This window comes from Centropristis striata, chromosome 18 (genome assembly GCF_030273125.1).
Source record: "Centropristis striata isolate RG_2023a ecotype Rhode Island chromosome 18, C.striata_1.0, whole genome shotgun sequence".
Classification (NCBI taxonomy): domain Eukaryota; kingdom Metazoa; phylum Chordata; class Actinopteri; order Perciformes; family Serranidae; genus Centropristis; species Centropristis striata.
In genome coordinates, this window is record NC_081534.1 from 8,989,334 (window position 1) to 9,011,577 (window position 22,244).

Here is a 22,244-nt window from a genome sequence, read left to right on the forward strand (position 1 = left end):
AATCTCCCACAAGCATGTGTGAGTGAGAGAGAGCAGGAGGAGTTGGGGGTTGGTCCATTGGGGGAGGTAACGGCACCACACCCCCACCCACACACCTCCCACACCCCATCATTACTGTCCCAAAGCGTCCACGAGGGGACTTAAAGAGAAACAGTGATGTCCCCTCCTCCCTGTCCCTCTTTCCTTCCGTCTAAATCTCCGTCTCCGCCGCCACCACCGGTGGCCCCCAGATAACACCATGCAATTAGTGGCTCCCCTCATTCACTCTCTTTCTTTACTTATACATTTATATCTACATCTCTGTATAACTGTCGTCGAGTCTCAGTACATTTCTTTACGTCTGACTTTCCAGTGGTGTATTAGAGATCAGAGGGACTTCAGACACACCCAGAATGTTATTCCAACAAGCAGCTTTATCGTACCCTCCCTTCTTCTCTATCCATCTTTCATCTGTCCAGAATGGCTGTGACAAGCCCCCAGCGAATGTAACACTGTAATTGTGTTAACATGCCAATGTGACCACTTCCTGTCTGGCAAAAACTGACTGGCTTCCTGCTCCCAAGGGCATCTTCTGTTGGCTGAAAATTCTTTAGGCATCTACGTAACAGAGGAGAACAGCCATGGGTGTGAACAGTCTGCTGTTAGACAGTCTGCTACTTTGAACCTGCTAGAAGTGATTTCAGACAACTTGTGAACACATTGACATATTATCACCTTATGGTTGATATGGTAAGAGTTGCTTATTTACACATCCAGCAGTGACTAAGGGTTACTAAGCGTGATCAATGGAAGTCCAATATTCACTCTCCTTTAGCCTTCAGTTTTTAGCCTCTAGTCTCTCCCCGGGGAAATATCTGGCTCTTTAAACACTAAAGATCTACTGTGTTCAACAGCTAGTTGCTAACCGTGTCTGCCTGCTGTGGTGCTAGGCAGATAGAGTACGTTGGGTTTTTAGAATCATAAGAGGTGCTGTTTTACAACATGGAAGATGTGTGTAAAAAATCTGCTTCTTGTTTCATATAGTCTGTTTTTTTAATTACCAGCATGCTGTATTGTGATTTATAATTGTATCCTTATGAAATGACCAATAGCGGAATATATTGCCTATAATGCCTGGCCCTAATTGAAAAAAATTTATGAAAGCACCTTTAAGTATACACTCACCTGCCACTTTATAAGGTACACCTTTTCAACTGCTCGATACTACAATTATCTAATCAGTCAATCAAATGGCAGCAACTCAATGCATTTAGACATGTAGACATGGTGAAGACGAGCTGCTGAAGTTCAAAGCAGCATCAGAATGATGAAGAAAGGTGATTTAAGTGACTCTAAACGTAGAATGGTGTTTGGTCTGAGTACTTCACAAACTGCTGATCTAACAGACATCTCTAGGGTTTACAGAGAATGGTCTGGAAAAGAGAAAATATCTAAACATTTTTTTACAATTATGTACTCTGAACTATAAATTTAATGTATTCTGTTTTAAATTACATTACATTTTACACAACAACCCAACTTTTTGGGAATTTGGGATCTATGTAAAGGATCTCTTCCAGCACAGCAGATATTTTTCCTGCCTCTCATACACACAAAGCTAACCTGAAGAATGTGAAGAGGGAAATAATAACACTCACAGGAACACAAACTAATATACTCTATAATTAGTCAGTGGTATTGACTACCTTAAGTGATGACTGAAGACAAACATGTGCACACACACTCCGCTATTTTCATTTATTTTCATTTCACTGCAGTGGCTCCCCACAGCTGGAAAATTGCCCGCACAGCAAGAATAATGTAAATACACTGAACATCCATCATCAGGACTCAGTCTGTTCCTCTCCAGAAAAATAATTACACACAAACAGTTGTACCTCCTAACATGCACACACATTCTTGCTGCTGCTCACCTGTGAACGTAGTGTAGCTGGTGAACGGAGTCGATGGCCAGGACCATCTCAGCCAGGTAGAACTTGGCCATCTCCTCCGGCAGCCGGTCCTCAAACTTGCTGAGCAGAGTCAGCAGATCACCACCCACATAGTAGTCCATGACCAGGTACTACAGAGAAAAACGGACAAACGGAGAGAGAGAAAATGGGACATAAATGTTAATCACAGGTGCTGGATGTGTGGAGAGCAGAATAACAATATAAACACAACAAAAATCTGCTGAGTGTGAAACAGGGGGATGATTTTATGTGAAAAACAACATAAGAAATCCACACAAGGATGTCAAAAATACACCGCCCTCCTCACTCTCCTCTCCCTTTTTCTCACAGTATCATTACTACACAGCCAGCGCCTAAACGCTTCTTAACTTTAGAGGGTTTTCCTAAAAATAGACGGCTGGACGGGCAGTAGAGTATATTTTTAAAGCCTTGGGGAGTGTCCAGGGTAAAGCATTTGTTGTGAGAATGTGGGAAATGGAATGACAAGCAGTCCTGGCATGTGAACTCAGGGTCACACAGAGAGGACAGAGTGTCAGGTTAGAGAGAGGACCAACCAACAAGCTCCAAAGTCATTCTTCTGGTCTTTTACATAAATGTTTTTTGGATGTTTAACTGTTCTGTTGCCCAATTTCCTACAAAGGCCTGTTGTGCTTTGTGGTGAGAAGTGAATGTGCTGGTCAGCGTCTGGCAGGTCACCAGCCATCATGCAGAGGTGGTGCTGTTCTCTATAAATGAACTGGCAGGTGGAGCAGCTCAGCAGAAGACTGTGGTTGCAACTTTGGAAAGTACCAAAGTTTGAATGTGCTGAAAAATATAAAGTAAGGTGGGGTGATACCATAGACTGGATAAAGGAAGTGGACAAAGACTGAAAGTCTGAAAAGTGAAGCCAAAGTGTTTCCCACACATAGACTTTACTGGGGGGGGCACGCACACGCACGCACACACACATAGACACACACACACACACACACACACACACACACACACACACAAAATGGGTGATAATCAAAAGGAGTGTGATTCATCAGAGAAGTAAAGGTTTAAAGTTAACAGAAAAAGTTCCAGTAAAAAAGGATATCTGCAAGTACAGTTATGGTAGGTGGTGGAAAAAAAAACCCCTGCTCTTGAACATACACACACATACGTGAGAAGAAAAGAGAAGAGTGTGTTACCAGATTGTTGTCGTCCTGGAAGGCGTAGTGCAGGGTGGTGATCCACTGGCTGTCCCCGTTAACCAGGACATCCCGCTCCTCCCGAAAACAGGCCGTCTGAAGGAAGATGCCACAAACACATTAGACAGTAGTTTAAACTGTTACATAAGGTGACATCAACATGAAAACATGCAATAAATGTTGCAGTTTCAGCCAAGCATACATGCAAATTATTCATATACATATTACATCTACACCACTGGTGAGGATCTCTCAAAACATTCACAAGATTTGTAGATAAAGACATCTTGCAGCACCATAATATTTCATTCAAAATTATATTTTGACCCATATTTTGCATTAAGAAAAAATACTGCACTTCCTGTAATTTGGATATTGCACTAGTTTATATTGCAAAATAGTTAACATTTGGATTAATTGTGTGGCTCTACTTGGCCTGAAACCATTGGCAATACCTTGACCCAAGGATACTTCTGCATGGAGATGCCTGCTCATCTTGTAGCTTGGTGCTGTCTGGCAGCGCATTTACATTCATTTAGGTAACCTAGGTGATGTCAGTTTACTGCTATAACTTGATTTCCTAAACACATTAAACAGGAACCTCCTAATTGAATGAAACCTGATTAACACAACTAGATTTTTGTAAGAGAAACCTGGTTTCTTGGTCATCTATAGTGTAAACTTAATTAGATTCTAAAAGGGTTCAACAAAAGTGCATCTGTGACAGTAAAAACCTGTAACAGGAGCGAAGGGAGGAAGATGGAAAGACATTGAAAACACACAAAAAAAGTTTAAATAAGACAATATCTACAGCTGAACAGTACATTTAAATAAATGTATTAACAAGCTCACTCCCTGACCTCTCACTGTTCTGGCAGATAATAAAACATAAAACATAAAACTCCTCAGGCTACATTGTCTTACATAAGTCATGCCTTGGTTCAAAATTACAGTGCAAGATAAATGAGAACTGGATTATGAAGATCCAACTGTTCTTTTTATCTTCAAGTTTATTCATATTTATTTAACTTAATTAATTCCTTATTATTTCTTTTTGAATATCTGGGTATATTATTTACTGTTTTGCTTCTATTTAATGTCTTTTTTTTGTTGTTTTATGTTTGTTTGTTTTTTCACAAAGGATGTTGCTTTATTGAGAGGGATCTTTTTTTAATGATTATAAAAGGTTGTTATGTCTGTTTAAAATGAGCAGAACTTCAATACATAAACCTTTGAGAAAAAAACAAAAACAATGATGATCCATGGACTTGTGTGCATGTCCACACACCACCCGATAGACAAACTCTATGCTGCTGTGATTTAATGCACACCTTATTTCCAGTCTTTGTAAATCAAATTTTGGAACATTTTTTCTGTCATCAAGAAACTGTCAACAAGGACAGTTACATGCTCGGTGTGTTCTGGACATCCGCTGCTCTATATTGTTTCCCATGTCCAGGCGGTGCACACACACACGCACACACACACACACACACACACACACACACACACACACACAGCAGGGACCAGTTTGGGCCTGTGACGTATGAGGCATGAAGATTGAAGAGCCAGGGGACCAACAGGAATGTCAGACTGTCAGGAAGAGGTCGATGAGAAAAACAGGCATGGGCAGTTCAAGTAGAAACACGCTCTGCAAGCATTTATCAATCAAGGCCTGATTTGAGGGTGGATGAATAAAATTTGAGTTTATTTCTCACCAGCAGACGTATACAATTAATAAATTAAAGTAATTTTAAAGATTTCCCTATATCCAAAGCCTGTACCAGAGCTGGTGTATCCACCAAAAGCTCTTAAAGCTGCAGAGTGACGCTCACCTCAGCTCGCTTCAGCATCTCCCACTTGTTGAGAATCTTCATGGCGAAAACCTTGTCAGTGTTTCTCACTTTTACGACTGCAACCTGGAAAAAGAAAAGAAGGATTGGAGTGTAAAAAAGATGTTTTAATCCTTTGTGTGAACACAAAGTCAGACAAAGAATGGGATTCATGTTAAAAACACAGGCCAACAGGACAAATATACTGAAGCAAGAGGAAAAAGTTGAACTATACACTGATAATTCACATGTGATCACATTCAAAAGTCATACATTTCAGAAAGCTTAAAAAAACAAGTCTTGGTGATTAACAGCAATGTTTAAAATATGACAGATTACATTTTCAGACATAGTTTTCCAAAGTTGTGATGTAGTGAAACAGTAAAAGAACAAGAGATCAAGAGAGAGATCATCTCAGCACTTAGAAATCATAAAAGTGGATCCCCTGGTGGCCGGGGGCTTCGAGGCGCCAACGTGAAACCGCAAGAGTCAAACATAACTTAGAGGCAACAGTAGCACACAGGGAAGAGGAAGATGAGACGTGGATGAAAAGAATAGTGAGGGATAAGGTGGAAGAAAGTTGAGTAAGTTGAAAAAGAAGCAGAGGAGGAGGAAAAGAGGAAAGGAGAAGCCGAGATAAAGAAAGGGACAGAAGAAGGGAAAGCAGAGTAGAGCCGAGGAGGGAAGAGAAAAGGAGGGCAGGAAGTGACTCCAGATACTAAAGTGCTGACCTAAAAGGCCAACAGATGCACTCCACCTGGTTCCACATCCACACACAGCTGGACACTTAAATATGATTCATGCTTCCTACTAGCAAAGTCTGCAGTCTGAGAAAAAAAAAAGTGGAACACTCCTCTAATCACTGTGTGCAATGATTTGTAAATGGGCACAAATCAATAGCGAATGGGCAGATTTGTACAGATTTGATGTTTGGGAAGGAAGTCTGTGATCATGGATTATTGATGTAGTCTTCACACTAATAGAGCTGAACTGAATAATTCCAGGCTGCAGTCACATTGTTGATATTTGGATTCTAAATCAACAGTTGAATGTAGATAAAGATCAGACTACACTTTATATTATCCTAAAGTCAAAGCAATACAAACGTAATTCCAAGAAAATTGGGATGCTTTGTAGACTTTAATTAAAAACAGAATACAGTGTATATACATTTTTTGGTAACGCTTTATAATAAGGTCCTTAATAACCATTAATGAACAAGTAATAAGGCATTGTTCTCGCTTTAGATCCGGTAGTTGCAAAAAGCATAGTTAACTTATAGTTAACTTATAATAGATGAGCAATAAAGTATATTTTAATATCAATAAGCAAACAAAATAAGATTAATAAAGGCATGGCAAAGACATAATGGGTGGGTCATGGGTGTTTGTAATGCCATTATTGACACTTATATAAGCTTATAAACACACAATAATGTTAATAAGCATCTTGTTAGGACTTACAAGGGCCTTATTACTTGTTAATTAATGGTTATTACAAGGACCTTAATATAAAGCGTAACCCATTTTTTAAAAACAAACAATTTTCCAATTTTGAGAATTAGAAATCTATTATTGCATGTTTTTAATCACAAAAAATATTCTGCTTCAATCGATTGAAGCTCTACATTTACACAACAGTGCTACCAAAAACATGCATTGTGTCTGTAGCAGTATTGTAGTAAGTTACACTCAGATCAATCACATGGTCATTAATTGTTTAATCTAATGAATCACTTTATTCAAATTAGATCTGGGTGATATGGACCAAAAGTCATATCCCGATATATTTAGGCTGAATATCGATTTACGATATATATCCTGATAAACGTAAGAGCAAATGTGACATGTCACAAGTAGTTATATTGAAACCGTTTATTTAAGTGAACATAAATACTGTATAACAGGAGTACCTTTTTTATTTTTATTTTTTTAAATCAAAGCTCCATAAAGCGCACATTTAAATAAAAAATATCTTAAATAAAAATAGCCTATGAAATAAAATAGGCCAATCTTTTTCTGAAATAAACATGTATATAAGGAAAAGAATAACAAACATTACAAAATACAGACAACACATTATGAGAAACCCTATTAAGGGCAGCATTTATATATAAAAAAAGAAAAAAAATAACTATATCGATATATGCCATATGGTCTAATTCCATATGACATTTAAAAATATATCGATATATCGCCCAGCCCTACCTGGGGCTAAATTATTAAAGACTCGAGTATTGATAAGCTCTGACATTAAAAGTTCTTTTATCAGTTTTTCTTTTACATTTTGGTGTCATTTATTATCACTGGTCTGTCTTGGGGCTTTTTTCTCGTTACCGTATGAGCAATAAAAATGTGAAAAGAAAACCAAAAACCTCATCAGTACACCTGTTAACCAACCCCGTCCCTATGCACTGTCCAATCGCTACTACAATCTCACACACTGAACTGATATCTAACCCAACTCAATGGATTTGAAAAATTAAGTAAATTATGAAATCTTAATAGGGGCCAGATATAGTTTCTCACCTTTAGGCTACCAGCTAACACTGCTTAGCTTTTCACAGCTCCCACTGTGATTCTCATACCCGCTTGTACTGTCTTAACAACAAAACAACTGCCAACTATCCCTGCTCTGATAATTGCCATGACAAACTTCCTCAGCCCTGGCTTCACATTTTGCCAAAAAAGGAGCTGCACAAGCTGCTGTGACAAACCACTGCAAGCTGACAGCCAAAGCACATGTTTGTGCAAACTCACATCCTGAGCCTCCTTTATATTCAGATTCTCTTCATCTAGGAAGCAGAAGTCAGTTTGCACCAAAAAATCTGCGTAAATTACAAAACAAAGGAAACACAAACAAAAAATACAAGTAAACAGACAGGAATTTGTAAGACCACTGCAGACACACACACACACACACGGATGAGAAGTGAAACAAACACAGGCGTCCTATGCAATGGAGGGGTCTGTAGTCTATTAAATGAGCTGGGGAATGCTGCTAATGCAATACAATGATAACATTCCTGCAGTGTTTGGATTTCCCCTAGTGATCCCTCACCAGAGGAGAGGAGGAGGAAGAGAGGAGGACAGGGGGAGTGCAGTGTTCTTGGCAATGCCTGACTGTTTTTGTGCTTTTCTCCATCTCTACCGTTTCTTCCTTCATCTGATCCTTCCTGTCAGGCCTGATGTCTACTACAGGGCCCAGGAAACACTCAGCAGAGTTTACTTCATTATTCTTTCATGGCTGAAAGTATCTATTGAATGTAGGGCTGAGCAGTTTATCAATATTATATTAATACTGTTATGCGAGACTGGATATCATCTTAGATTGTGGATATTGTAGTATAGTTATATGTCTTTTCCTGGTTTGAGGAAGTGATTAATTTTCTCATCTATACTGTTCTATTATTTGTCTTTGCCCTTTTAGTCATTATATCTACATTACTGATGGTTACTTCAGTCAGTCAAAAATCGCATTGAGATTCAGACGGACCTCTGACTTTGCTGATTTCCGCCTGTGAAAGGTATGTTAAGGCTGAGGAGGACGTTGATGGAGTAAGCTAAGAAGAAAAAAGGAGAGATTGACCGAGCAAGATATCGATATTAAAGGCTGCAGATGGAAGCCAAGCTGATTTTCTTGCTTCTGGAGTAGTAAGTAATATTAGCTTCCATGACGAATATATAACATTAGCAAGTGCATATCAGCTTATACTGAATTTACGAATTGAATCAACTGGCAATGCCCATCTGCTGTCGATGCTTTGAGGGGTTTTGGGTTTTTTTTTTCAGTCCAAGGCAGTTTGTGGGCCAGTTTTGCAGCTGGTGCCTAATCTCAAACCAGTATTTCGCGTTTCGACATCCAAAGAACCAGCTCTCAGCGAGAAAAACTGGTTCCAGAGTAGGGCTGGGCGGTATATCGGTATTACGAGTTATACCGATATATTTTAGAAAGAGATATGTAGTTGAGACAATACCGCCATACCGATATATAATATATTCTGATGTTTCCTTAACTTATGACCACTACTTGTTGCTCCTCTCTGCTCCCGACAGGCACAAAGCATTCTCTGCTGATACTCTTTGGCTCAACCCCGCCCCTTGTGCATCTACGTTGGCTTCTGCCACACACAACATCGCAAAACAACAAACTTTTCAACAACAAAAAAAAGCGGACACAGTGCCGGCTGATATAAACAAGAGCAAGTTCCTTTGAAAAAAAACAATGGTTCTGTAATTTGGAGGTATTTCGGATTGCATGCCGCAAGTAAATTGCCTCAAAAGTTGGAAGGTTTTGAATATGATCAAGTCTTTAAAATAAAAAAGGTTGATGATGATAACTTGTGACGTTGAGTTAAAAGTAAACACTTTGTACGTTTTGATTTTAAAAAATACCAATATATATCGTATATCGCCATTTGGCCTAAAAATATCGGGACTTGAGTTTTGCTCCATATCACCCAGCCCTATTCCAGAGCAGCACCCACTCTTTGCTGGTCTCAAACCAAGAGGCGCTAACATCAGGGGCTGGGGACAGGATTATCCTTACCAATGAAACCACCTAAATCGTGTATCATTAATTTGATTATTATTTGTTTAACTGCACTGTGATCAATACCAGGTAGTCTGTACTCAGTAGCTGGTCAGACCTAGCAGGCTAGCGTTAGCTTACAAGAAAGGCTAACAATAACATCTGAAGTTCAGCGTTAATAATAAAGTAATTGCTGTCCAAGGTGATCTAAATGAGCAGCAGACTGTGTTGAACCAGTCGTGTTTGGATGTCAATGTAGGTTTGCATTGTACAACATTTGTAGAGAGACGATGTTTCCGCCATTGTTGTTATTATGTTTGAAGTTGGCGCTACCGTTTCTGGGAAAGCGTAGACCTATACAGATGTATACACTGACCAACGATGAGGCTCTCTAACCTGGGGAAAAGCACTGACTCAGTGGAACAAGTATTAAAGTAATGTATAACGCTGACTGACAGACCATGAGTCAACAACAACAATTCTCACGATGACATATATCTTAAGCAAGGGTAGTGTTTGAGAGCAGAACCTCTAACCCTGGCAACAGACCACCATTACTGACCACCATTACGCCTGTTTGTGTTATTGAACAGGCAACTGAGTTGTAATGGGGGCATTCTCAGAGGCAGGAGGCCAGTATACACTGGTCCATTCATTACACGGGCTCAGCAACGTCACCATTGCTCTGCCTGCTGCTGACAATAGGAGGATGAAATCAAAACATCCTGCACTCAAGATCTCTCGCCTCCCTTTCTGACTCAAGTATTTTTCTGTACTTTGGTTTCCTGTGTCTGAGTCTGTCTCTATCTCTGTCTCCGTCTGTCTCTTTTTTAACTCTGTGACTCTCTGTTCCCAGATCTTAGTCTCAGGTCTGTGCTAACTTTGCTTCAAAATCTCTGAAAACTGGCAACAAAGATATCATACCCTCATAAATTTTCATGAGGCCTTCCCAAAATACACATTTTCCATGTTTGCTTGCTCTGACCTTAGGTCAGATGGCTGTTATTACTGTCATCCAACTGGAACATAGTGAGCCTTCCTAACATTGTAATGCCAACAGCCATAAAGAAAAACTGGCAAATGTGCTTGGTGGTTTGCAACACATCCTAGGTGCCTTAAGGTAACAGTGTTTACATACTGGTGTTGTAATAGGAGCGGCTGCTTGGGCATGAAGTTGATGCCTGAATACTGAAACTGTAGCAGCACTCCTTTCTTTTGCATTACCATAGTTAAATGCCCAGTGGCACCATGCTGCTGTGCATGGAGCCTGCATTATACTGACAGAAGCCCATGGTTGAATTTTAGCCTGCATGCAGAATCTTCACCCAGACAAACAGAGAGCTACTGTTGGTAGCAAGAGCAACAAGTTTGCGAACTGCAGAGTCTTTGCTACATCTTCCTTTTTGTGCCACACAAGGAGAAAAACAATAGAGTAACCGACAGCTAAACAAGAGTTACATAAGGAAACTAGGTTCAATGGATTCCTTCTGACCGCCAATGACAGTTAAAATTATCTGGATGACTATGAACTCTTAAAAGGTTAGGAGGAATGATATAGAAGCAAATTTATAGATTTGACTAATTAATGTTGTAAATCCTATTTTGAATTGTACAGCACTGAGTTTGTCACTGAACTTCCTATGTATTTTATTTAAAAAGTTGATATTGGGCTGGACTCAACTTTTTTCATCACTAATGATGTGATTATGTGACAATCAATTACATGTCTTTGTCTCACCAGCTATTACAGGAGTAACGTAACCAGGTAGGTGTATGTAATACACATTTCTAAATTCACAATGGCTAATGTTAGCTGTGGTACTGTGATATTTATTATTATTATTTTTTGTGTATTGGGGTGCCCACGGAGGTGCAATGTGATGATGAAATATGGCGGCAACATAGCTACATCAACAATCGCTTGAGCAACACTTGAGCGGTGAGTATGTGATGATGGAGCTGGCCACATTTGGCTGTTTTGTAAGTTTTGTAGTGTTAGCACAGCTTTATTGAATTATCAGAAACTATGCTATATTGTTACTTATATCATAGAATCTTTGCCATATTGCCCAAATCTACGATACCATTAGATTAACTTCCACACTGTGCAAGTATTGTAGAAGTGGAGCCACAGGGCGATCCTGATGTCTCATACTAAACTCTTCCTAGTGCTGCTGACTTGGTGAAAGGCACTGGAATGTTACCACAAGGTAGCATAGTTCCTGGATCACACCACATCGCTGAGCACAACACACACACACACAGAGACACATGACTCACATGCCCATACCAGCACTCCCTGCAATGGCTCAAGGGGGCATGTTAGTATTTTTTGGTACTGCAGCTACATGCTGGCAGGAGGGCACAAATCTCCATCTATCAATATATCACTTTCTTGATATCTCTCCGTCTCTCTCCACCTCGTGCTTTAAAACAACTCAGGAATTCAACAACATGTTTGTACAGATGTGAATAAAACTTTCAGAGATGAAATGTTTGGAAGCGTGCAACGCGGCTCAAGACCAATTCAGTATTGACACCCTGCATTTTCTCATAATCTATTTAAGAGGCATGCCAATGTCAAGGGAATTTTTGCACAATGGTGAGAGTGTCAGCATGAAGACAAGGTTTTTGCAGGACACTGACATTATGTAAGAGTCTTGGCTGAGGACCACAATACCTGTCCCTCCAACATTCCCCAGCTTTGACATCATTACCTGAAACCCAGGGGCAAATGTTTCAACCTCTCTACGGAACTGAATATAGAAAAACATGGAAACCCACACGAGATGGTTTCACTGGCACTTTAATTCATTTACTGCTCATGGGTTCAATGTGAAAGAAGAATTGAAAAGTTTTTGTCTACAAGTAGAGTCATGCTCATGCAGCAGACCAATACTACGCACTGCTGCTGGAATGCAGCACAAAGTCATCCTAACAACAACACTCCTGCCTTTAAGAACTCTGGTATTAAATGGGATCCTTTACGCTTTTCCTTATTTTCTGTCATATATATATATATATATATAAATAAATAATGCAACAAAGGCTGTTCATATTCAATGTGGCAAAAGTGGCAAATAACACTTTACATCTGTAAAAGTAATTTCTGTTAGCAAAAAACTCTATTCTAAAAGGTTCTGAACATTCTGTTTCAAACTGTTTCTTCTTCTCTTGCTGGATTTCTATATAAGGTGATCTGCTCCAGTCACACTACTGCATTATTTACATTATATACACTTATACATACAGCTACATGCTAACGTCAGGGAAACTTGTAATGGCAGGTTCAAACCAGGCTCCAAACAAATTTTCGCCTCCCTTTAAACTGCATATTTGGCCATGATTTTCTGTCATATGAATTATCCATAATTGCTTTGTATTTGTTGTGGAAGTTCCAGATAAGTCAGCTCTGCATCTACATGACTGCCAGTATGCTATTACTGCTACTGAAAATAGATTGAAGAATTGATTTTTCTGTAATTTAATTGCAATAAACGGATCAAAAGTATGCAGAAATAACTACATGACGAAGATGTGTAAAGAGTGAATGAATGCTTTGTCAGGTTGCTTGTTTTCTGAACAGAGCTTGGATTGATCAGGACTATGCAGACTGTCACTACTACAGCAGTATGAACCCAAAATAGAAAGAGTTTGCTGTCATTTTATGGCAAAGTATGCTGAAATAACTACATCATGATGTGTAAAAAGTCTGAATTGAATTAAATAATAACTGTTAAAATGCCTGTTTTCTGAACAGAGTTGGGCTCGATCAGAACTTTGCTATGCAAAAAGGCTTTTGCGACATGTCATCATGCAAATTTCTCACTTGAGTTAAAAAATTACAACATGCAGAAAAACAGGATTTGTGCCTTTCACATGACCTGAAAATTAGCATAACAGGTCCCCTTTAAGGAAAAAAAAAGAGAATACAGCCTGTTACTGGCAGGTATTTTTGTGACATCATACAGAGAAATCTCATAATGGAAGCAGTTCCACATTTTGACGGCTCCTTTCAAACCAGAGAAGTAGGCAAAAAACACTGCACAAGAAAATGCTCTAAACTAACCGTAACACCTGCTTCTTGTACAAAAAAGGGAAAAACCAAATTGCAGGTTCTCTGTATGGCAATGGATTGCTGCATGGTTAAGTAGCGTGTGAAAACCAGAAGGTATATTACCTCTCCGAAGGCTCCTCGTCCAATCACCTTAAGGATCTCAAAGTCCTCTTTGTGCAGGCGCATCTGCTTCACTTTGGAAGTGAAGGGTTTCGCTGTAGAGAGGAGAAGACAGACGTAGGTTTAATTAAAATCATCAAACATTTATTTATAAAGGGACCGAAAGCAAAGAGAACAAATATACAGTGAGAATACAAATGGGAACAAGTCTCTAACTACATTGGTAACGAGATGAGATGGTTCAGGGGTCGTCTCATTCAGCTCAGCAGGGGGATAACAGAAAGGGGAAAAAAATACTAATCCAGTGTTCATATGTAATATTTTAAATTTCAATACTCATTTTCTGCAATATGAAAGTTCCAGCTACACTATCTGCTCGCAAGCGAGTTGACACACACACACCAATCAGGAGCCACATAGCCCCACCTCCTCTCAGTCACTCAGCGCTGTGTCTCCCTGCCACTTGTCTCATTTGCTCCGACTGAATTTAATATTTGTTATGGTGTTAAGACACTAAAGATGATGTTATGTTCAATAATTTGTGGCCATAGCTTCAGCTCTATATTTTCAAGCTATTGAATCCAAGTTAGAAATTCTAGTGCTGTGACAACATCAGCCCAATTTTTCACAATAAGGTTTATGCTTTTTGTGTGTGAGAAAAAAAGACACAGCTGGATCACTAGACACCTGACTGAAGTGACTAATCACAACACAAGTTTTACCTCATATAGCATTGAGTTGAAGATAGTATAAAGGTCACATGACCAGTGAGACTATCAATGACTGATCAGACAGAACTCAGTGATCACCACTATTTTGCTAATCAATGACCATATCTTTACATGTTAATCCCAACAGTAAAAGCTTAAATACATTACATTACATACAATTCGTTCATATGCTTGAATAAAGCTTAACCTGACCAGATGTGTTCAGGTATTTTCTGTGTCAGGCAAAATAAGAAAATGTAGCCTTATCCTATGAGCCAGGCTTATGGAAACATAGGTGTATTTGTGACCCACAATATTCCCATACCTCAAGAAAGGCTTCCATACCATTCTAAATGTACTTTATCCAAGTGTTGGTGACCACCTGGTCCTCTCTATAGCACATGACGCCGGACACAGGGAGGCTGGATGATAAAGCTAGCTATTGTTACGCCTGCAGTTCTGGTTCCTGGTGGAAAAAGGAGCGGGGAGGGATCTGCAAGGGTCACCAGCGTTCTCTCACAAAGCCAAACAGATTCCATCTATGGCTGACAAAGTCAGCATTTCCCCCATTTGTGGAGAGCTATTCAACCACTTCCTGGTTTACATGATCCCAGCATGCCAAGGATAACCTGGATTGGCTGCAAGTTCACCAAGGTCAGCATACTGGTTACACTGATACTGATAACATAGAAAAGCATACCATTACTTTTTATTTTGAAAAGTAAGCTGCCTATATATTCTAGCTGTGCTTTTAGCAGAACAATTAGCCCCGTTTAGCATTATTAGCATATAGACAAGCAAGCATTCACATACAAATGTACTTCAGTGTTTGACTTTTACATACAGTAGCTCTTTTGGTTAACAAAAGACACAATTTCCATCTACTATACAAAGGTCCTTTTTTGTTTTTGGTTGCCTTCTGTGTGTGTGTGTGTGTGTGTGTGTGTGTGTGAGCTGACCACCAGCCAAGTTGACACTGGACTCGTCAGCAATCCCTAACTGGCCAAACATCACACTAAACTCACGTGGTTGCCATGATTTTTTTTTGAGGAATAGTACATTGTCCCACTGTGAAACAGAGAATTATCTGCTGAAATAAAACAAACAGGTCACTCATAGCTCAACAACCTCTCTCCTGGCTCCACTGACAGCTGGCTAGGCTGATCTGACCGCAGGGCAGAGGGAAAACAGGGGCCAGTGCAGTGTGCCATGTCCTGGCAGCATTACTAGGACCGTGTACACACATAAACACACCAGCAACCCGGCCTAAGGTTCAGAACACATGACCGACTGCGGACCTACAGAGCGAGTAGACCAGAAACTTTAAAACTAGGTGTGATGGTTGCTCAACCCTGTTGTATTGTGAGAGTGTGATCCAGCTTCAGGCAAGTGACCAGGACATCACCACAAGTCTGCAGAAATGATGACGAACAGGAATGTGACAAACAACTAAATTGGTCTTTCTTGTGGGTTCTTGCTTCCCTTTCTTCATACATTATCTAGCAGTACATTTCCAACAAAAATACAAGTCTAGAACAGAGGATGATACATGGTGTGCTGACCTAAAAAGACCCAAGATTCATTGCTAGAAACAACGTGATACAGCCAAACAGCAGTCGAGACAAAGACTACAGATGGCTGCCTGGTAAATTACACTCCCTTAATTGAATTTACTGCACAGTGTCAACCACAAAACCCATCTCATGCTATAAAGATGTAATCTCTGTGTATGTGATATTAAAAAGTTAGAAACATTGGCGAGGCTGACCTTCATAAGGACATGCTTTAACTTGGCATTGTTTGATTCCATGATCGCATTATATCTTTGATTCAGGGCAGGCATGCAATTGCCAAAGCGGCTGGGAGACAAAATCATAAGAAACAAGTGAAATTTACCACCATTTGGCTCAGTGCTGGTGGTAATTTCCACCATCAGCCAATTCTGTTCAAGTATGCCAGAGCTCTCTATTTCAGCCAACCCTGACATGGCCAGGGTAAAAGATAATATCAACAACTAAATCCCTTTGGATTCATATTAATTCATGTATCAAAGCGGCACAATTATGCTGGAATAGCAAATGATTACGCAAGAGATAAAATCTATTTAATATGGCTGTTTTAAAGCAAAGATGTAAGATTCTACTCAGATTAACTTCAGAGGGAAAAGCACAACTTCGTATTCAAAGATTTGGTTATGCACAAATTGTTTATTACTGGATTCTTATATTAATTTCAGCTAATGAGTAAATAATAAGACAGAAGTTATGATGGTTGACCAAAGGAGTATATATGTCTTTTTTAAATAAAAAAAAAAGTAATCTCAACCCTTAGTGTTGCATGCTTGGTTTTTAAGAAAAATATATTTTTTTTAAAAATTGATCGTATAAGTGTTAAATTCTTCAGATTTTTCGTACAAACTGGTATCTCTCTGTATTGGCATATATAAAGTCTGAAATGCGCCAATATGAATGCTTGTTTTTACAGAAAACATGGTAAAATCATGCTTGGGGGCATTTACAAATGGTGGTAGCCATCTATTTTATTTTTATTCATTATTTATTCAAATTGTCAGCAATTGACTAATAAACTAATTTATTTTTGATTTGTTTAACTATTTATTTATGTAACTTTTTTATTTTGTTTTTGTTTCTTTGTTTTCATTTCTAGAATTGGTTGACAATGTAATACGTTTTATGTGTGATGTAATTTAATGTACAAGAATACTAAATATTATTTAATTAAGTTATTTGTCATAGAGCAGCCTTGTGAGTACATTTGCATAGTCATATCAGTGCTCAATCCACATAGAAACAGTTTATTTTGCACTGATATGACTATGCAAAGGTATTAAGTAGGTTGAGTAGGTTGCTTTCTCAAACAAACTTTATTATGGAATTTTGAGTATCTGAAGCTTGTCATCATAGTTGCAGTTTCTTTTTGCACAACTGTTTTTTATTATAAATATTTAACCTGTGGTTCTGTTCATTTTTACATGTTGCATTTTTTTTGTTGATAAAAATATTTCTGTTAAATTTTGGAGTCTTTGTTTTTATCATGGTGGTATCGAAAATGGTATCCAGTATCAAATATTTTCCTGAGTATCGGTATCGAGTTGAACATTTTAGTATGGTGACAACCCTAGAATACATACCATTTCTATAAATTGTACATATGTCAACTACGGGACAGACTAGATGACGCTGCATATCTTTTGAGAAGTAGTAGTAGTAGTAGTTTGCTTTTGTATTTCAGCCATCATTAGTTGATAGATTTATTTGTTCAGCACTCTGCTGATACCAATAGATACAATAATGTCTATTTATCTGTCGACTCTATTCCCAAAGTAACTCATGTAGACTGATGTACATCTTTGGACACTGCTGGCGCTTCACATTCAGTGGTCATCCTGATTCAAAAGTGTTGATATTCAACAACAAAGAGCAGTGCTGCTGGGCTGGCAACTAGGCCATCTCTCAGTAATCCTAATAGCCTTGCATCATCAGCCCATCTTCTTCATTGAACTGATCTGACAGGCTGAGAGGAGCAGTCACTGGTTGTCTTGAACTATATCACTAAAAGGTTAAAACATATCTGATTCATTTTAGGTTTAACTCCTGCTTATACAAGGCAGAGCTCACAGGGTGACAGGCCAAAGAGTAGGGGCACCAGAGTCAGGCTAGCTGAGAGAGAAAACACTGATTAGTAGCTGCATGCTGACTCAGGAGCTCCACTAAACCAGCCACATGAGAAATGTCTTTCATCTCTGAGCCAGGAGCCCACAGGCCCTGTCCACAACAAAGACACATACAAACATAGACACATACAGATACATGCACACACACACACACACACACACACACACACTTAGATCTAGTTCCCTACATCTACATCTGACACATAATTGGTGACTATGTCTTTCTCTGGCCTTAGCAGAAATACCACAGCCAAACAGATTATATAAATTGCTTTTCTGGAGAGGAAAAATCACTGGCCATCACTCCAACAGCAGGTGGTTTATTGAAGCACACAGCAGCTATTAACCTGTTATTGTGGCCTGTAATTTATAAATGGAATTCAATTGTGTGTATGTGTGAGTGTTTTGGAAATACAAGGCGTATATGTCAGTATGCAGGGTCAACACATAACTCGACTCAAACAAGAACAGCCTGTACTCACTAAGCTCACCCACATTTACCCAGGGATCAATGTGTCTGGAACACACTACGTCCCCTTCTACAAAAAGGGAAAAAAAATACCATACAGCATGATCATACGTCTTAACTCACCGGCAAAATATACATGTAGCTGTAAACATAGCAACTATTGCTATGACAAGGTGTGGTAGGAACCCCTGGCAACGCTTGGGAAAGTGACTATCCAAGCTTTAGCATGACTACAGCTCTTTGTTTTCATAGGGTTTTGCAATGTGTATGTCAAGTGAGTCAAGTTTAGAAAAAGATGACATGTCAGTCACAGTTATGTACTGCATGCTCTGTGGGGACAACATCCATCTGCAGACATCAATCAATCAATCAATCAATCAATCAATCAATCTTTATTTATTTTGGCGCTTTTCATACATATAAATGCAACTCAAAGTGCTTTACAAAAATGATACGAGTACATCAAAAGGTACACACAAAGGAGGACACACACACACATGCGGCATGTACTGTGCAAAATACACACATGTTCAGTAGCAGGCCTTAGGATGCAGTGAAACTGGAAAAACATGAGTGACGCCAGCTAATCCACATAGCCAGACTGGTTTAGCCCAAAACGCTGAGTGCTTATCAGCCCATCTTGCTCAATGCCGGCAAGAGAAGTCAGAGCCATTTTTGTGTGAAACTTGGTAACTACAGGCAAGTGTGTTCACTTAGCAGCCAGCCCACAAATGATATGCTCAGTGCTCACAACAGGCCTCAGCCTGGGTCTCCTCCATGCTATGTCTCCAGGGTGTGTTCATGTGAAGTGTGTCTGTGTGTGTGTGTCATGAGTATTACAATGGTATACACGCATGATTTTAGTGTGTGACTCAGTTTTGGGTGGAACTTTTTGTTGTTGTTGCAATAAAAGTAAGTTATCATATCCGTAACAACTTTTTTGTTTACAAACCTAAATTGTGTTGCTATTTACCCTGTCTATCCATCTAATTCTCATGTCATGAAAATAAAAATGAAACTATTCGAAGAATAGCAATTACATTGCAAGCATGCTGACAGTGAAAGGATTGTTGTAGGTGTGTGTGTGTGTGTGTGTGTGTGAGATGTTCTGTGTTCTTTAGTGTAAAATGGCACACCCACCACTTAGGTCAATATCTCAGGAAGACATAGAGTCACCTGACAAATACAGTAAAACTTTCTCAGAGGAGAGCAGATGTGCGTGTGACGCCCTCAGAGGTTTGGAAAGTCAGAGTCCCATTACAGAGCACACTTCATATACGTTACAAGGCTTTTAAATGTTTTCCCAAAGAGGAAATTTCAGGTCTGACATCAGAATTACTTAAGCAAAGGAATAATAAAGCTGTGCCTGTGTATATGTTGTATCCAGTTTGTATGTTAAAGAGGAATTGTTTGTGTGTGGCTTAGAGCTAATTTGAGTCAGCCATGCATTTCTTCATACTGCTACGTATTTTTTGCCTTTCCCACAATAATTGATGTAAATTCAGTAGGCAATGATTCAGCGAGGAAACATGAGTAGAAGAGAATAAAAAAAATTTTAAAAATGAAGAGGGGGGCTTCACTGGGCATGAGAGAACTAGTGATGATCCATGTGGACAAAAAGACAGAAAGGAATAAAATAAAATAAATTCTTGACATTCTATGCTCAAGTAATGAGGTCACATCTTTTCCAGATTTCAGGCTGACCACAAGAGCTTGTAAGGAAAATTCACTGTTTCATGTATCATGTTGGTTGGTTCAGGCCAACTTTGGGATTAAGCTTGCTCAGAAAGTGATTATATTTCATGAAGAGTTTCACCACTGAATGTTTAAATAAGCCTTAAATATGTAGCTCAAATCTTCAAATAAAAGTAGCACAAGCATTATAGACAAAGGCATGCGAAACAATCAATTCTATACAATCACATACAGTAATCAGTCAGTTTTAATTAAATTTTAATAGTTAAAATTGAAACAAAGTATTTTTTCTAAATTCACCTAATTTAATTCCCGAAAGCTACATGATCCGTGTACTGAATGTCCTGATTCAAAACTATTAAGTTGATAACCTAAACTGCTGTTATGATGGAGGAGTTGTGGGAACCACAAACATCTGTATTCTACCTAAACACAGCTTCTGTAGTCTATTAGAAAGCTATTTCCGTGATTTTTGGTTTATTAGATATTAATGTCTGGCTGATTTCATGCAGTTTGGCCAGCCACTGGCTCCTTTAATAAGAAAGAGACAGAAAAGAGAGTAGTGGAAAAATCTAATTTAAATCAAATTCAGCTCGTGGGAACTGGGCAGGACAGAAAGAAAAGAGTGAGAGACAGAGAAGTCAGCAGTCAGCAGCTGAGCCAGTTACAGTAAGTGTCCGCACCGCTCTCAAACCCCATCCCCAACCCCAGAGTGGGACGGAGGGACATCTGGAAGCCATAACGGGATTATTTACAACCACAGTGAGGTAACGACACAAAAATGCCGCTTGTGAGAGAGACAGGGGAGATGGAGAGAGAGCGAGAGAAGCTTTTCAGGATATGACATGAAAAGGGAGAATGGCATGGAGGAGAGGAAGAGACCCGGGGATGGCCTTTCTCCATCTGACCGCGGCGGGACCACTGGGGGGGGGCGATCACCTCATGAGCAGGCAGGGAGTTTTCCTAGACTGTGTAAACCTTTGCTAAGGAAATGCTCTGCGTCATAAAAATGGAGCAAATGATAGGTCTGAATAACTCTGGCCTAATGTGTGCCAAGCTCATAAATGAACAGTCATGACGATTGGCCTGTTTTTTCTATGATTTAGTGACAGTCGATGAATAAAATGTAAAGTCACTGTCAAGGAATTTTGCATTTAATGATCAAAAAGTAAATTTACATTTAAATCAGAGCAAATTTACCAGCTTGTAGTTTGAGTTGACTTGCAGAGTATTTTCCTAAATAACACTATTGGCTTGGCTGTCTGTACGTATGTGACATTTCAGTGCCACTGTGTCAGCATACCAAAGCTCAAGCTGGGCCTACTCTTTCATTTTTCCTGATACAGCAAGTTCTGCACCAGAAATCATCCCATCATTTCTGACATAAAGTGCAATATGTGACCTACATTCAATTGAATACATTAAAGAGACAAGATGTCTCCACATCCTGAATGTGATGCACTGTGTTTTAATTCACATTTGACACAGCATCCCAACCTTTTTGGAATTAAGGTTGTGTAAAAAGCCCCTTTCATAGTGCGATCCCGCAAATGTCCCGCTATATTGCAGGAAAGATGTGGGCCAGCTTTTCGCCTTAGAGCATTCATAGTGATCCCGTCAAGGCGTGATATCGTGCCCTTTCATAGTGCAGTCTGGCGTCACGAATGACCTGGAAGGAGACAATAGTGACGTTGACAGCACAGCACTGTAGTAGCACAGTGCTAATAGGCTACACAGTTAGCTCTGTAGCAGTACAGTATGTATGTGCTGCAGCAGGATGAGTTCACAGTTAGCATGCCGATTTGTTTACAATATGCAGCGGACGAAGTGCCCAATTAGCGATGCTGCACTGAATAGATAGAGCTAGTCCCATTGAGGGGCGTGTCAGAGACACAACCCACGTGATCCAGAGACAGGATAAGATCCGTCAGCGAGCCGCTTTGTTTCCTTCTCTGTTTGCAATCACAAAAATTGCTTATTACCTAGCAGCCACATGAGGGAATTAAGTACTCA

The 22,244-nt window shown here is 39.4% G+C and overlaps 1 protein-coding gene across 4 annotated transcripts in view; it reads right to left on the reverse strand.

Moving 5' to 3' along the window:
* The window catches only part of cdc42bpab (CDC42 binding protein kinase alpha (DMPK-like) b), a 92,556-nt gene that overhangs the window by 42,035 nt on the left and 28,277 nt on the right, over nt 1–22,244 (reverse strand). For all 4 annotated transcript variants that reach the window (XM_059356973.1, XM_059356972.1, XM_059356971.1 and 1 more), the window contains exons 2-5: nt 13,667–13,758; nt 4,960–5,043; nt 3,125–3,220; nt 1,914–2,062 (exon numbers count right to left, since the gene is read on the reverse strand). In XM_059356973.1, coding sequence (XP_059212956.1) covers nt 1,914–2,062; nt 3,125–3,220; nt 4,960–5,043; nt 13,667–13,758 — 421 coding nt within the window. The remainder of the gene's footprint in view (nt 1–1,913; nt 2,063–3,124; nt 3,221–4,959; nt 5,044–13,666; nt 13,759–22,244) is intronic.